We start from the raw sequence: 17,430 nt of genomic DNA on the forward strand, positions 1-17,430 counted from the left end.
GACCATAGTGTTGTCATAAAAAAACATTCTGAGATAATAAGTCAAGTGAGAAGTTTTCACATTTTGTATTGAAATGAATGGACAGATTTCTTTTGCAGGCACTTCCTGGTTTGCCTCCTGCTCAGACCCGGAGGTTGACGCCTCACAAACCTGCCACATGTAAACTGGAGAAATAGGAAGCTAAACCTCAGACCGCATCATTTCCTGACATGTTGCAGACTTTGCTCTGCACAGTGCACAAAACACAAAATGATGTCATCATCTCTTCCTTTTTGAGGAGAAGAAATCATTTACAAAAAGAATATCATGCTGTATTAAAGAAGACTCTTAACTAGTGTTTGAGAAGGTAAATTAATTATCACAATGTTTACTTAAGTAAAAGTACTAATACAACACTGTGAAATGACTCCACTACAAGTAAAAATCCTGCATTCAACACTTAGTGAAGTTAAAGTACAAAAGTATCAGCATCAAAATGTACTTAAAGTATCAAAAGTATAAGTACTCGTACCCGCTCATTGTTATATATATTCTAAATATATCATGAGATTACAATTATTGATCCATTAATGTAAGCAGCGTTTTAATTTTCTCAATTAGGGCTTATTTTTAATATACTGTTTAATTTACAATAAATAGTATAATCACTTTAAATTTTCATGTTAAATCTGGACCTGTAAAGTAACTAAAGCTGTCAGCTAAATGAGTTAACAGAGTTAACTCTATGGAGTCTTGGGCTACTTTGTCCATTTTTGAATCCTTTTCATGTCTTTTCGTGTCTTTTTTAGTTATTTTGTGTCTTTTTTTGGTCATTTTGTGTCTTTTAGTCCAACATAAAATGTGATTTTGAATCTTTTTTTACTTTCAAAACACTATCATGCTCAGTAAAGAATTTTAAATGTTGCATATGTGAACAAAGGTGTCAAATCTAACATATAAGAGGGTTCCATCCAGTTCTATCATTTGATACTAAATATATTTGAGCTTGTCTCCAGTTTTACTTGGTATATCATCATCAAACTGAAACTGGCCTCATGGAGTTTACAGCCAGAACTTTAGAGGTAAATTTTGTGGTAAATTTTTGGTGACTCAAGAGGGATAAAAGTATAATATTTGCCTCAAAATGTGGTGAAGTAGAAGTATAAAGTTACATAAACTGGAAGTACTCAAGTAAAGTACAAGTACCTCAAAATTGCACTTAAGTCCAGTACTTGATCAGATGTACTGGGGGTTCAATAGGGTCCCAACAGCAGTTTTGCCTTGAAGCCTCTGGCCATCATTGATATTAGATGGAGCTTTGAGAGTTTTAAAACTATACTAATGTTGTTTCTCTCAACAGCAAATGGACGGAGATGTTTATGATGACCTGAGGAGACATTTTACCCTTCTGTGTGAGACGGAGATGGACACCTGTCTCACCACGCACAAACAGTACAGCACCATATGGGACAGTGTTGCAAAGGTATGAGTGAGTGTACACTGTTTTTTTATTTACTGTTTTTATTTTATTTTATATACAGTATAGCGTAGAGATGAGCCTCTACAGCAAACAACAAAGACATGTTTAAAACCCAGAACTAAGTTGTAAAAATCTAAAAAAAAAAAAAAAAAGTGGACAAGAGTGGATACACACAGTTTTAGGCTCACTACATTTCTGTAAGTTAAGCTAAAAAAATTGACACTATGTGGCTCATGTTGTAGTAGAATGTGGATAAATCAGAAACCTATGCAGTATTACCTGTCTTAGCTTGCTAACATATAGCTAAAATTAGCTTTAACATTTATGCTGCGTTCGATTGCACTCGGAACTCGGAAAGATCCAAGTTGGAAATTCCGACTTCTGGGGTAAATGCGTTTCATTACTCAACCTCGGAAAACATGGCCGGCCACAGCAAACTGATGTTTGTTTGGATTTCTTTCGAGCATTTAAAAATTATTCTGGGGATGTACATCAGCTACCTAATATGGGACAAACTAATATTTTTTACACTTTTACTGTGCTTTTTCGTCCCTACTACGCTCACACAAACTCTTTAATTAACAGGGTGGGAGTGCAAATACCACTACAAAGTAATCCTACACTTTTAGTAACACAAATGCTAAATCAAACGACACATAACAGACTAAATGTTGAAGATAAAGTGACTGTTTTCCACATATTTCCGACCATCTTTCCAAGTTCCGAGTGCAATCAAACGCAGCATTAGCTACAAACAGACATTTTTGTTATTGTTTCAGCCCATGGTTGTGTATGTGGCACCGATGTCTCTATACAGCATTAGGGCTGGGCAATATGGCAAAAAATCTTTAATCACAATATCGGTCTATATATATATATTATTATATATAATATATTATATCACCACATGCTATGTGTTCTGCTACTCCATACAAGTAAATCAGCGGGTCTGATTCACCCCCACAGAACATAAGGCATCGTCCAAATTATGTAAATATTGTAATGCAGTGTAGCGACTGTTTGTTTTTTTTTACACTATGATGGAAACTAGAAAAGACAGACATATATATTTTAACCCATAAGAACCCAGACCCAGTTGGACGTATTCAAATGTTCAAATATTCTGATGTTTAAAAAAAAATACTACCCCTAAATGTCAAAGATCTGTGATGTGACATATACGTTACAATGGGCGTTATGGTATTTATGTTTATAATATTTCATATTTTAAAATTTAATAAAACTAGACACATTTTCTGCTTACAGAGACATAAATTTGCCTTTTTCTTTTGCATCTCCACAACATTTATCAAAATTGTGACTTTAATTTGTTTAGGAAATATGGTCAGAACAAGTTAATTGCCATAAAGGAAACCCTATTAACAGATTAGAATTGTTAAATGGGTTTAAACTTTAAGCCTCGTAACAAAAAATAAGCTTTTTGAAATTAGCTACTTTTTCACATTTCTGTTTCTAGTCACAGCCACATGTTGGAGAAGTCACTTCCTGTCCCAGTCACATGACCACCACACCAGGGTGTTGAGTATACATCACTTAGGGATGTAATGAGTTAATGTGAAGCATAAAGCTGAATATGGGAGATTATAGAAGATTTAAAGTGTTTGTTGTCACCATGGGTTCTTATGGGTTAATGATATAAACCGTCACATCTGATCTGATATCTATCCAAGCCTTTTATTTACTGTCTGAGATTCATACACACAAAGAATCCCACAGTGGCTCCTGAGAAACCAGACATAAGACATTTCTCACCTTGGTGGGGGCGGAGGGGGACAGGGTGGCTGGCAGACAGGGATAAAACACAAAGTTGAAAATAAAGAAATTAAAACAAAAAAGAAATGGTCAAATAGGACCATGTTTCAAAAAAAAGATCAGTTAGTTTTAACCCTGTGGAGTGTCCAAAAGCTCCAAATAATCCAGACTTGTTGCCTCCATCAGACTAGAAAACAAAGCAGCGTGGAGCCCTACTGTAAATTTACCTCTAAAGTTCTGGCTGTAAACTCCATGAGGCCAGTTTCAGTTTGATGATGATATACCAAGTAAAACTGGAGACAAGCTCAAATAGATTTAGTATCAAATGATAGAACTGGATGGAACCCTCTTATATGGTAGATTTGACACCTTTGGTCACATTTGCAACATTTCATTTTTTTATTGAGCATGATAGTGTTTTGAAAGTTTAAAAAAAAGATTCAAAATCACATTTTATGTTGGACTTAAGGACTATAAAAGACACAAAATGACTAAAAAAAGACACAAAATGACTAAAAAAGACGCAAAATGACTAAAAAGAGACACAAAAAGAGACAATGACAAATAAAGGACACAAAATGACAAAAAAAAGACACAAAAAGACACAAAATGACTAAAAAAAGACATAAAATGACCAAAAAAGACAAACTCAGAAGACAGAATGACCAAAAAAACCCACAGAAGACACAAAATAACTAAAAAAAGTCACAAAATAATTAAGAAGAAATATAAAAATGACTATGACTAAATGACAATGACAAAGAAAGACACAAAATGACCAAAAAAAGACACTAACAGACACAAATGACTAAAAAAAGACACAAAACGACGAAAAAAAAGACACAAAATGACCAAAAAAGAAACAAATGACTAAAAAAAGACACCAAATGACCAAAAAAAGACACAAAAAGACACAAATGACTAAAAAAAGACACAAAACGACAAAAAAAATACACAAAATGACCAAAAAAAGACACTAAAAGACACAAATGACTAAAAAAGACACAAAACGACGAAAAAAAATACACAAAATGACCAAAAAAAGACACAAATGACTAAAAAAAGACACTTAAAGACACAAATGACAAAGAAAAGACATAAAATGACCAAAAAAGACAAAATGAGAAGAGAGAATGACCACAAAAAAACCCCACAGAAGACACAAAATGACCAAAAAAAACACAAAAAAGACACAAAAAAGACACAAATGACCAAAAAAGACACAAAATGACTTACAAAGACACGAAAAGACCTGAAAAGGATTCAAAAATGGACAAAACAGCCCTATAAGACTCCATAGAGTTAAGAGGTTTACTGGTGCAACAAGGTTCTTTTTTCACAGAGCTGAAGTTTACAGATGGAAATTCAACACGTACACAAAAACTAATGTAGCAGCTGAGTGAAATGTGAAATGTGTCCCGTCATACGCTGTTCCCTTCGACATGTGTGGGTTGGAAGCATTTTAACACGTAGGTCTCATTCTGTTTTATGTCACCAGGTTGGTGGAGAGGAAACAGTGGGATTCTGTTCACCAGATCCACCGGGACACTTTGTATCCAGTTTAGCTTGAAACTATTACTGCAACACCACTCATGGTGGTATTGCAGTAAAAAAAAAACTTGGTCTGCACATTATGCACATAATGAACTATTTGCATTTTTGAGCTACACTGTAAAAAATGTTTGTAGAAATGACAGTAAAACACTGTCAAATTGCATCAGAAATAGGTCGTAAAATTGAACATTGTACATCACCGTAGTAGATACTTTTAATTACTGTAAATCAAAGAATAGCATAAAACTTTAAATTCTACTGTCATAAACTGTAGAAAACACAGTTGTGCTGTAAAAATAAACAATTTTCATGTCAAATGAATGGAGAAATACCATGATGACACAATTATCCTGAAAGTAATGGGATTATTCAGTATAAATTACAGTTTTTTTGCTGATATTTACATTTACATACGCTCACTGTATTTCTTACGGTGAAGTTCTGGCAACCACAGCTGCCAGTATTTTACTGTAAATTAAACAGATTTTTTTTTACAGCGTATAGTAATTAATTGTGTTTCCAGCCAATTGTTGGACAGAGAGCTCCATCTAGTGGAGTCAGAAAATAAAGAAAATGGTTCATGAGGCTTCATTGGCACATCATTCATTTTTACAACCACTCCTGTCCTCTCCTCTCTGCTCTGTGTAAACAGGCTGCAGTTCTGTCTGATTGACTGTTGATAGAGATTAAATTAAACACATTAGAATTCAATTTGACATGAATGTATATCATGGATTCATTTCTAAATGTTCCTTTCCTCTATTTTTTTATATCTATTTTTACTGTAAAAAAGTCAACTTTTCATGTGAGAAAAACAGAAACCCCTTTTCAGCTTTGTGAGGAGCATTTTGTGGCGTCTTCCCCTCTTTTTGTTGTTTTTTTAACACAAACCACAGAGTCACACACTAGAGCAGCTGGAGCCAAAAGCTGCTTCTCCTCCGTTTAGTCAGTTTTTAACAAGAGCATGATGGGAAAAAAATGCATGATGGGAAAAAATGCTAAAAGAATCTAGTTGTAGTCTTGTAAATAGTTTCCCTGCTAGATTGACAGTCTGTCTGAAATCTCAGTGTGAGACTAAAAAGTCTCAACTCTTGTCTTTAGATGTGAGCTGATAGTTTTCCACGAGTCTTTTCCAAATATTTTCAAAGTCTTCTGATGTATAAGTAGCTTAACATTGATTGGTTGCTGTGTTGCCAGGTGACCAGAGAGAGAAATGTTCTGCAGTTCATTCAGGAGTCCGTCTCCTTCAGCAAAACTCCTGAATTCACCTTCCAGCCGGCTCCTCGTGACAAGGTGAGTCAGTTAACAAACGATTCTACCTGCATCACTGGGGACTCTTTGGGTTTTAGTTCATCGAGGTGAGGGAAAGAATTTCACTTTCAAAACATTTAGTGTTTATGTAAACAAACTGCCATTCAATGGGTTACAAATCCGAAAAAAATATTTTAATATTTGGCAGTTATGGTCAAAAAGGAAGTAGATGTTACTCAGTAAAAGTGGAAAATAATAAACATATATATATAGTATTTGTCATAGTTTTTTGATGCAGACAATTTTGATCATCATCAGTGCAATTTTTTCTAAATCCTGAAAAGAGAAATTATGCAAGTTGAATTTCTATGATTTTTCTTTTTTTTTCCAAATTGAAATTAAATGGAATTTATGTTTACAACACTTTTCCAAGTGTCACAAATATTGGAAATATTCCTTGAGTTTTTTATATTTTGTTTTCAGTGAATAAACATTTTCAAACTGATTTTGTTATAAGTGTATTTAATGGTTCAAAGATTTGTGTATTTTATACTTAATATAATAAAGAAATGTTATATTTTAGTCTTAATATAATTTTATCTCACTTTTTTTTTTACTTCATCACTATCTATTACTATAGATAATAATTTCCCTTTCAAATAAACTTATAATTTCTATTATTTTTTATGTTTAAATTAGTATATATATATCCAAAGCAGACCGTGGTAAGTGCAATTACTGCTTGGTTTTCAGTTGGATTTTGTGTTTTTTATATAATTATTTCTCTGAAATAAAGCAAAATTGAAATCTAAAACATTGTCACAAGATAAAACAGACATCAAGGAGTTCATTTTTAGTTGTAACTCAATTTTGACCCAAAATGTAGTTACTGCAGTTAGACTTTGTAGGGCAGCATAGTATATAAATAGTTGAAACCAGAAGTTTACATACACTATATAAAAAGACACATATGCTTTTTTTCTCACTGTCTGACATGAAATCAGACAATCACTTTTCCTGTTTTAGGTCCGTTAGGATTACAAAAATTATTTCTATTTGCTAAATGCCAAAATAATGAGAATAATTATTCTGGCAGGTGTCTGCTCTGCAGGAGGTGTGTGCTTCAGAAGCAGACGGCTGTCTGGTGAAGGAGGCCAAGAAATGGACTACAAAAGCTGCTAAGGACTACAAAATCATCACCCACGGAGAGAGGGTGACACTTCACTGCTCCTGAGCTGATGAGAGTTTGCAGCAGTGGCTCTCTCTTTCCTGTTCCTGTATTATGAGTGTTGTGTTGTTTATCTGTGTGTGTTTCTCCGTCAGGCTCTCCAGATGTTGGAGAGTCGGTTGAAGCTGTTGTCAGGGGAGACGGGGCTCAGCGTGGAGCAGAAGATAGCAGAGGTGCAGGAGAGTGTCAGGAAAGCAAAGGTACCAATATAACCAGCAGGTAGAAAGTCTATTTACTCTGCTCTTCACCTCATCCTCTCACATTCTATTTAGTTATTTATTTATTAGTTTATTTAACAGGGACAGTGCATGGCTCTCAGCCGTACCAGAGTTAGCTACTAGCTAAATTTCATCTGTCGTCCCTGGGCAGGAACAAATAACATCAATCTAACACAAACAAACAAGCCTTTCAAACAACAATAACAAAGTTTCACACTGTTAAAACACAATACAACACAGGACAACAGCAAGAGTAAAGTCACAGTATTAAGACACAACACAAAACAACTTCAAGTGAGGGTGCGGGCCGTCTGCAAATTATTTGGTTCTTAAGATAAAACAAACTTAGATTTAGAAGTGTTTGATAATTTATCTTGTTTTAAGAGTTAATTTCTTATTTTAAGTGTTCAACATGCTTATTTCTAGATTTTATAATCTTAATTTAAGAAATCTTGTCAAGTGAAATTTTCTGTCCATGCAGCAAGATCATTTCCCTCAGATTTACTGTTTTTATCTGGTTTTTAGACACACCTTTTTTGCAGTGTACATGCATTTGAGCATGAAATATGTTAAGTTACTGCACCGTAAACATGTTTAAAATCGCAGTTTCATCATATCTGGTTAAGTGCACGCTCCTATATGTGGCCCTGTGGTAGTGAACGTGAAAAACTGTGGCCCCCTGCAGCATTTAAGTTGCCCATCCCTGATCTAAATATTCTTAATGAGCTTGTAGAACTCAATACTTGCAGCTCCTAATCTGTATTTGTAGTTCGGTTCTCATATCTGTCCAACATATATTTATCGCCCTCCTGATCTTTAGAAAATGTAACTACTGGATCCAAACATTCACTTCTGAAAGGTCAAAGGTGACATATAGGTTAAGTTCATATAGAGTGCAGCTCCCACTGAGGCCCCGTTTACACGAGGACGCTCGCGGGTAAAAACGACAAAATATGTTATCGGAAGTGCCTTTCGTTTAGACGTTGACGGCGTTTTGGGGGCTTAAAGACGCAAAAATCTGAAACCACCCTCCAAAGTGGAAAAGTTAAATCCTCTCCTCTATAGCGTGTCGTCTACACTGACAAGACACAAAACTCTGATCTGATCTGCTCACGTCACGTATGTGTTTACGTCACATACATGCTCCAGTACAGGAAATAAACAAACATGTGGATTATTTCCATGGTGGGACCTTCAAGCTGCTCTGGCAGCTCTAATAAACTTACAGGAGTCTTTCCACCAAATGTACAGGATATGTACAGATAGTATTAGTGAACAGAGAAGGATCTGGAATTACCTCCATCACATTCTGGATGCAGCAATTGGTGGGAGGAGCCAGACGGCTTTGGAGGAGACCTGGGAGATCTAGTGATGGTGGAGAACTTTGTGGAAGGAGTAGCTGATGAAAATGTGTGGTGTGAAAACTTCCACATGCCCAAAGATGCTCTTATCGCTTTAAGTGATGCCGCCTGGCTGCATACAATCGAATTTCAAACACTTTTGCGTCACCGTATGCAGCAGATTTCCTCACGAAAATGCTCGTCTAAACGAGGAATAAAAAGTGAAGACGCGACGCCACTTTTGCGTCTTCTGTTCAGACCGTCCTCGTGTGAACGGGGCCTGAAACTGAAAATATGTGTTGAGATCTGACTGAACTATGAGTTAAAAACCCCTGCAGCCGTGCTCCTTCAGTGACTGTTAGTAACTGTCAGTGAGTGTTAGTGAGTGTTAGTGAGTGTTAGTGGCTGTTAGTGAGTGTTAGTGACTGTTAGTGGCTGTTAGTGACTGTTAGTGACTGTTAGTGACTGTTAGTGACTGTTAGTGGCTGTTAGTGACTGTTAGTGACTGTTAGTGACTGTTAGTGGCTGTTAGTGGCTGTTAGTGACTGTTAGTGACTGTTAGTGACTGTTAGTGGCTGTTAGTGACTGTTAGTGACTGTTAGTGACTGTTAGTAACTGTTAGTGGCTGTTAGTGACTGTTAGTGACTGTTAGTAACTGTTAGTGACTGTTAGTGACTGTTAGTAACTGTTAGTGACTGTTAGTGACTGTTAGTGACTGTTAGTGACTGTTAGTAACTGTTAGTGACTGTTAGTGACTGTTTGTGAGTGTTAGTGACTGTTTGTGCTTCCTGTCTCAGCTCAGCAGGCTGAAGGCCGAGGCCCGTCTGGCTCTGCTGTCTGACAGCGTCACAGGAATCGACCTGTGGCTTCACAACGCCATGAACCAGGCGGAGGAGGAGCTGGAGAGAGAGAGACGCCTCAGTGAGCAGAGGAAGTCCACCGAGGACTTTTCAGTAGGCACCTGCACACACACACACACACACACACACACACACACACACACACAAACACACATTTGACATATTTATTCATGCCCACATAGAAAAAAGACAATTATTCTTGTTCAAGGGACATAAATACTGCCAGTTCAGTTACAAGGTGCCTGGGCGGCTGAACACAGTTACATATATGATAATAATATTAATTTTTATTATTATTACATATATGATAATCTACAGGTCAGATAAAAAGCAGATGTTGGGAATTAAGGATGCCTCTTTTATGAAATAAAAGAGTAGTCTGGGTTAAGTTTCTAAAATGCACAATGTGTAATTCTCCTTCAAAGACATCAAACCCATTTTGAAAGAAAGTTTCAGCAGGATTCCTTCAGTGTTCATCATTCAGAAGTTTGTTTTTTTTCTCAGAGAAAAACACATCAACACAAACACAAGCAGCAAAATAACTAAATGTTGCAGTTTCACATTAAAGATATGTGCTTCTTAGTGGACATAAGGGGTTATAAGGCAAGCTGCGGCTAACGTTTGCTCAACTTAAGATCCACACGTCTGATGACTAAAATCTAAAATATGGTTTGAAACTGAAGTAAAAGTACATTACGACAGTTCCTGCCAGACAACCACAATGTTGACACATTCACACTGGGGCTATGGTGAAATTACACAACTCGACAATATATATTACATTGGTCAAGTTGTTCTTAAACATTTTAATGTACAAAAACAACAACAACAACATTGTATTTCTTTTAAATCATGGGTCTCAAACTCGTGGCCCGTGGGCCAATTGTGGCCCTCGTGACGATATTTTGTGGCCCCCACCTTGATATGAAAGTTTAATGTGAGTTTTATATGAATGGCACTTTACCGTGTTGTGTGTGGAAGGTCCCTTTAATTACTTTTTAAAAACAATTTTGTGTCTTTTTTTGTAATTCTGTGTCTGTGTTTTTAAGTAATTTAGTTTTTTCTGTCTTTTTTTGTTATTTTGTGCCTTTTTTGTCATTTTGTGTCTTTTTTTGTCATTTTGTGTCTTTTTTTTAGTAATTTAGGGTTTTTTTTTGTAATTTTGTGTCTTTTTTTTGTGGTCATTTTGATTCTGCCTCCAGCGGCCCCCAGGTAAGGTCCCTTTTTTGCTCCAGCTGGAGCTTTGTTTCTTCCTCTGTGTTTTAATGATTGTTTGTGTCTTTAGGAGGATGAGTTTGAGCTGACTGACTTCGAGGACTACGACGATGAGAACGGAGACATCTTTGCAGATCCAGTGTCAGCGTCTGGAGTTTGCATTTACCCTGCAGCCTGCAGAGTTATCTACAGCTACCAGGTAGAGCTCACTCAAATGTGCACTGATGCAGAGTTTGTTTTCTATCTGCAAAAATATTACAGCAAACCTTCTCTAATCGTGGGATCAGAGTGTTTCTGCAGGTCCTGTTTATATGTCAAATAAACAGCTTGATGCTTATCTCTTGGCTGTGATCATTTGGAGAAGTAAAGTCAGGCCAGCATGGTGGTTTGATATGCATAGATAACTAGATAAAGTATATGCACTGCAAAAAAGGTGTGTCTAAAAACAAGATAAAAACACTAAATCTGAGGGAAATGATCTTGCTGCATGGACAGATAATTTACCTTGACAAGATTTCTTAAATTCAGATTGTCTAGAAATAAGCATGTTGAACACGAAATGTGACAGTGTGTGTTTTTTTGCAGTGTGTGACTATCAGGCTGATCCTACAGTGTTGACCTTATATAAATCAGTGGAACTTGTTGACAAATTGAGATAATATACAGCATTGTGCCCTGTGTTTATGTTCTGCTGTTAGATATAATGTTTAAAGAATTCATAATTAAAAAAACTTCCTCCAGGCTGGCCAGTCAGATGAGCTGTCAATCATGGAAGGGGAGGAGCTTCAAGTGATTGAAGACGGAGATATGGAGGACTGGCTGAAGGTAACGACTGGTTACATTGTAATAAGTTGTAACAGAGCGCCATCTAGTGCAGCTGTTCTCAACCTTGGGGTCGGGATCCCAATTGGGGTCGCGAGATGATTTCTGGGGGTCGCCAAATCATTTTGGAAGTCAGTTCGCCAAATCATTTTGGAAGTCAGTTCTGTCTCCACTGTGTGGACACAAGTGTTCATGTGTTAATGTGTTTTAGTCTTTTTGGTCATTTTGTGTCTTTTTTTGGTCATTTTATGTCTTTTTTTGATCATTTTCTGGTCAATTTGTGTCTTTTTTGGTCATTTTGTTTCCTTTGTTAGGTCATTTTGTGTCCTTTTTTTGGTCATTTTGAGTCTTTTTTGGTCATTTAGTGTCTTCTTGGTAATTTTGTGTCTTTTTTGGTCATTTTGTGGTCATTTTGAGTGTTTTTTGGTCATTTTGTTTCCTTTTTTTGGTCATTTTGTTTCTTTTTTTGGGTGATCTGAACTGTGCGTGTGAGATTGTGTTCAGTGAGTGGGGGTCGCGGACAACATGCATGTTAAATTGGGGGTCGCGACTCAAAAAGGTTGAGAACTACTGATCTAGTGGACAACAAACAAAAAGTTTCATGAAGCTTCTTTTGGACTTCACTAATCATTTGTAAGAAAATTAAGAGATCTCAAAAAAGCTGCTCAATAAAACACCTCTTTTTATCTTGAAGAATGGGTTAATGAGTTAATAATGTGTGTGTCTCTATAACACCTGCTCATGTCTCTGTCCAGGTGTGTAACTCCTGTGGTCAGGTGGGGTATGTGCCTGAGCGTTATGTGCAGTTCCAGTGTCTACCAGCAGAGGACGCCACTCAGCTGGACAGTTCCTTCAGCTCCACCTCGTCCACTGGGGGTAAAGAGAAGGCAGGGAGCAGAGGTCAGTCCTGTGTGTGTGTGTGTGTGTGTGTGTGTGTGTGTGTGTGTGTGTGTGTGTGAAAATATTGAAAACTTATAGAAACAAAGAAAGCCTTTGCAGTACATGGGGCCGTTTCAGTTGGTAGAGTAGTCGATCACTGATCAGAAGGTCTGTGGTTCGTTCCCTAAAGTGCCCTCTTGGCAATTTATTTAAGTAAGTTTAAAAGCACATTTGTAATATGTGTAATATGTAGTAAGTGTAGTATGAGAAAATACCTCCATATTTTTATTTCTGCTCTGTTCATGTTTTTTCAAAAATGACCTGAAACAGAAGTTCTGGCTTGTGTGTGTGTGTGTGTGTGTGTGTGTGTGTGTGTGTGTGTGTGTGTGTGTGATATTTACAGTTCCTACATAAACAGCAGCCCTCAGAAACATTTCGTGCAGGCCTGAATATGATATGAAATGCATGCATTAAATGTTAATCACTTGTAGTCCCCATGCAGTTCTTTCACTGTCACAAACTGAACACCACTAACAAGCGTTGGTCACGTTAGGAATGATCGTTTGGCATAATTTGGCATTTCGTGGCATTCATTGTGCATTTTACTGTGCAGCCCTCAGTGATTTATTTGCTCCATAAATCTGGACTCCAATCTTGAGAACCCTTAATATAAAATATATGCACAAATGATACATAACAAGGTGATGTTGTGTGTGTGTGTGTGTGTGTGTGTGTGTGTGTGACTTGAACCCGTCAGGTGTAGCCAGAGCCCTGTACTCCTACCAGGCCCAGAGTGCAGAGGAGCTCTCCTTCCAGGAGGGGGCGCTGATCCACCTGATCCGCTGCCGACATGCAGAGGTGTGTTTTATCTGTACCGAGCAGTGGTGGAAGAAGTATTCAGATCCTTTACTTCAGTAATACCACACTGTGAAATGACTCCTCTACAAGTAAAAGTCCTGCATTCAGAACGTACTGAAGTAAAAGTACAAAAGTATCAGCATCATTGATGAAGAATCTGAGATGAGGATGAAAGCTGTGAGAAAAGCCAGTTAGTGGGTCTTGAGTTTGTTTCTTTGTGGAATGAAAAGATGAAATCAGAAGGCCTTCCATCCGTTCTGTTATGTGATTCATCTCGTTACATCACCGTCATGTTCTCCAGGTGGATGATGGTTTCTGGGAGGGAGAGCTGAACGGACGGATCGGCGTCTTCCCATCGCTGGTGGTGGAGGTCCTCCAGGAGGAGGAGGAGGAGGAGGAGGACAAGGAGGAGCAGGTGAGACTGTCTTCTCTGTGTGGTTTTGTGAGAATAATCATGTACAGTAAATCCATGGACTGTATACAAGTGGATGTAGACACAGTGATGGTTTGTAAACTATAGTTTTAACTCTATGGAGTCTTATAGGGCTATTTTGTCCATTTTTTAATCCTTTTCGTGTCTTTGTAAGTCATTTTGTGTCTGTTGTTGTGTCTTTTTTAGTTATTTTGTGTCTTTTATGTTATTTTGTGTCTTTTTTATGTCTTATTTGGTCATTTTGTGTCTTTTTTTGGTCATTTTGCGTCTTTTTTTTTGTCATTTTGTGTCTTTTTGTGTCTTTTTGTGTCTTTTTTGGTCTTCTTTGTTTTTACATCTAGATGTGATGAAGAAGTCATGAGACAAAGTTCTGAGATGAACTCACTGTGTTGTGGTACTGACCTGTCAATCACAAGGAAGCCCCGCCCTAAAGCACACCTTGCTTTATCTCCTATTTTACTCTAAATGGGACCATAACTTACAACATGAACACCATGCTGTATTAAAGAAGACTTGAAACTAGCGATTGGGACCATAAACTCATAATGACAATGTTTACTGAGGTAATTAATCAAGTTCAGTGGTGGAAGAAGTATCCACTAGTGATGTCCCAATGTGTGGATCATGACTTTTCTTAATGATGTGACAAATTTCACTTGTATCTACCCAACTAATCGTACTGTTCATTCAATTTAAGATTAAATTTGTTGCTCCTGTTATTTGTTTTTTTCTCCTTCCAGCCTCTCCCCACCCCAACGATGCCCCCCTTCTCTCCCCCGATCCCCATCCCCTCCACCTCCGGCTGTAGTTCTGCTCTTAGTGCTACTCCTCCCAGCTGTGTGGAGGACAAACAGCAGCTCCTTCCTCCAAAACTCACAGACAACACCACGACAGGTGAGTGCTGTCGAGCTTTACTTCAGCCAGAGCACAGCTTCTGGTTTCACCCACACTAATACGTTTTTATTTTAAAGATGCAAAGCTTTTGCTACGTTTACACCTAGCCTCCTCATTACTCTGGTGTTTCTGATTTTCTAAAATCGAGACTTGAAAATGATGTTGATCCTATTTTAGTTTGAAAACTCCGGGTATGCGTTTTACTCGTGAAGTGATAACGAAGCTTAATGAAGCATTTCCCTTAGTTTTTGACCCCACTAGATGGCTATTTTACCTTTGAAAAAAAGTCTCTAGCTATGGTACTGAGTGTGTTTCCAGCCCTTTGTTGGGACTTCACTACATTTTGACTTTTAGGCCTCGTTTACACGAGGACGCTTGCGGGTAAAAACGACAAAATATTTTATCGGAAGTGCCTTTTGTTTAGACGGTGACGGCATTTTTGGGGCTTAAAAACGCAAAAATCTGAAACCACCTTCCAAAGTGGAAAAGGTAAATCCGCTCCTCCGTAGCGTGTCGTCTACACTGACAAGACACAAAACTCTGATCTGATCTGCTCACGTCACGTTTACGTCACATACATGCTCCAGTACAGGAAATAAACAAACGTGGGATTATTTCCATGGTGGGACCTTCAAGCTGCTCTGGCAGCTCTAATAAACTTACAGGAGTCTTTCCACCAAATGTCCAGGATATGTACAGATAGTATTAGTGAACAGAGAAGGATCTGGAATTACCTCCATCACATTTTGGATGCAGCAATTGGTCGGAAAATGTGTGGCGTGAAAACTTCCACATGCCCAAAGATGCTCTTATCGCTTTAAGTGATGCCGCCTGGCTGCATACCCAATCACATTCACACACTTTAGATCACCGTATGCAGCAGATTTCCTCCCGAAAACACTCGTCTAAACGCGGAATAAAAAGTGAAGTGTGTCAGTTGACATGGTAACAGTTGTCAGTGTGTGTGTGTGTGTGTGTGTGTGTGTGTGTGTGTGTGTCCTCAGAGACTGCAGCCAGCAGCAGCAACTCTCCAGACGTCTCCGGCGGCCGACTGAGACCAGTATGTACTCTAATGGATAAGTGAGGACTGGTGAACGGTAATTACAATAGAAACAAGTAACCTTTGAATGGAGGAGTGTCTGTGATAATCAGCTCCTCTCCTTTCTCCTCCTCCTCCTCCTTTCTCCTTCTGTCTGTCAGTGTCGAGCTCCTCCTCCTCCTCCGACCCAGAAGCCTCCAGCTCAGCCCTGAGACACAGACTGGCACTTTAAGGACCAAAGGAGCTCCAGTTTTACTGGTTATGTGCCTTTTATTGCAGTATTTAAACATACATTTGTATTTGTTTGTTAGTATTTGTTCCCATTGGCCAACTAAGAGCGCTTTCACAACTCAAGTCCTTTTTGTTCTTTGTGTTGATACTTTTGGTTGGTTTCATATTTAGTCTGGTATCTTTCACAGAAACGCAGAAATGTACGGAAGGCCTAAACGGCCATGCATTCATATATTTTTTCCCTCCATTTTCCCGAGATAACGAGATAATTTTCTCAAGATCTCGAGAAAACAAATTAAATTTACTTGTTATTATCTCGTTATCTCGGGAAAACAACTGTCGTTTTCTAGAGATAACGAGATAATTTTCTTGAGATCTCGAGAAAACAAATGAAATTAACTCATTATCACGAGAAAATGGAGGGAAAAAAATATATGAATGCATGGCCGTTTAGGGCTTCCATAGCACTGTAAGCGGACCAAATAAAATAAAAAGATTTGAAGAGGGGCGTGTACGAAAGTGGAGGGCTGGAAATCTACTCACACTATTATTTCTTATTGGTTGAAAAGTTGGCGGTGAAAAATGTGAACACGAAAATAAACAAAGCAACGTGGAACTGAGCGCAAACCGAGTACCTTTAATTCTACACTGAAAAAAATTGGAGTGCCATTTACTTTAAAAAATGGGTTGGAGGACTTGGTGAAAAATACACCAATTAACACCAAAATACTCTCATTTCTTTCCTGGGTATTTGCATTATTACATATTGTATTTCTGTAATTTCTGCAGGTAGTGACTTTACAAGTTAGAGCACTAATCTCTGCAGATATAAGTATTATTTTGCATTCAGACAAATTGAACCATTTATTTTGCACACTTAATTTTTCGATTTGTGTAACTGTTTCAGTACATATTTTATCATTACAGATTTAACTAAACTAACAATATTGTGCATTCTACCAACAGTATTTATTGATGTAACACAACACACACTCACACAGGTTTTAAAAGCATAGTTCTTGTATTTATTTCATTAGAGTAAATTATGATACATCTGCATATTTACAGGTCTTTCTGTGTAGTATACTGTACAGTACATATGTTCCAGGCCCTGCCAGTGACGATAAATACATTATCTCTACAAAAAAAGATCTAAAACCTCTGATTTCATCAAGATGTCTCATCATACTGGAGAAAAATGAGTTTTCTGCTTCAATGAGTAGTTCAGTAGATCTGTGTAATGCTTCACATCGCACCATTTTGGTATAATTGTCACATTATTTTGCATTTCTAATAAACAATTTACCCCAAATCCTACTGCAGGTACATGGTTTATATATCACAAGCTGACCACAATGTGTTTATTGTTGGTCCCA

The 17,430-nt window shown here is 37.6% G+C and overlaps 1 protein-coding gene across 1 annotated transcript in view; it reads left to right on the forward strand.

The window, feature by feature from the left end:
- LOC131982220 (F-BAR and double SH3 domains protein 1-like) overlaps positions 1–16,285 on the forward strand; it is a 29,013-nt gene extending 12,728 nt beyond the window's left edge. The window contains exons 9-21 of the mRNA XM_059346817.1: positions 1,340–1,462; positions 5,984–6,079; positions 7,134–7,250; positions 7,361–7,465; positions 9,621–9,776; positions 10,969–11,097; positions 11,640–11,723; positions 12,476–12,620; positions 13,357–13,457; positions 13,759–13,872; positions 14,631–14,784; positions 15,789–15,881; positions 15,985–16,285. Of these exons, the coding sequence (XP_059202800.1) occupies positions 1,340–1,462; positions 5,984–6,079; positions 7,134–7,250; positions 7,361–7,465; positions 9,621–9,776; positions 10,969–11,097; positions 11,640–11,723; positions 12,476–12,620; positions 13,357–13,457; positions 13,759–13,872; positions 14,631–14,784; positions 15,789–15,868 (1,404 nt within the window). The 3' untranslated portion in view covers positions 15,869–15,881; positions 15,985–16,285. The remainder of the gene's footprint in view (positions 1–1,339; positions 1,463–5,983; positions 6,080–7,133; positions 7,251–7,360; positions 7,466–9,620; positions 9,777–10,968; positions 11,098–11,639; positions 11,724–12,475; positions 12,621–13,356; positions 13,458–13,758; positions 13,873–14,630; positions 14,785–15,788; positions 15,882–15,984) is intronic.
- Positions 16,286–17,430: the final 1,145 nt, after the last annotated feature.

Source organism: Centropristis striata, chromosome 12 (genome assembly GCF_030273125.1).
Source record: "Centropristis striata isolate RG_2023a ecotype Rhode Island chromosome 12, C.striata_1.0, whole genome shotgun sequence".
Taxonomy (NCBI): Eukaryota; Metazoa; Chordata; class Actinopteri; order Perciformes; family Serranidae; genus Centropristis; species Centropristis striata.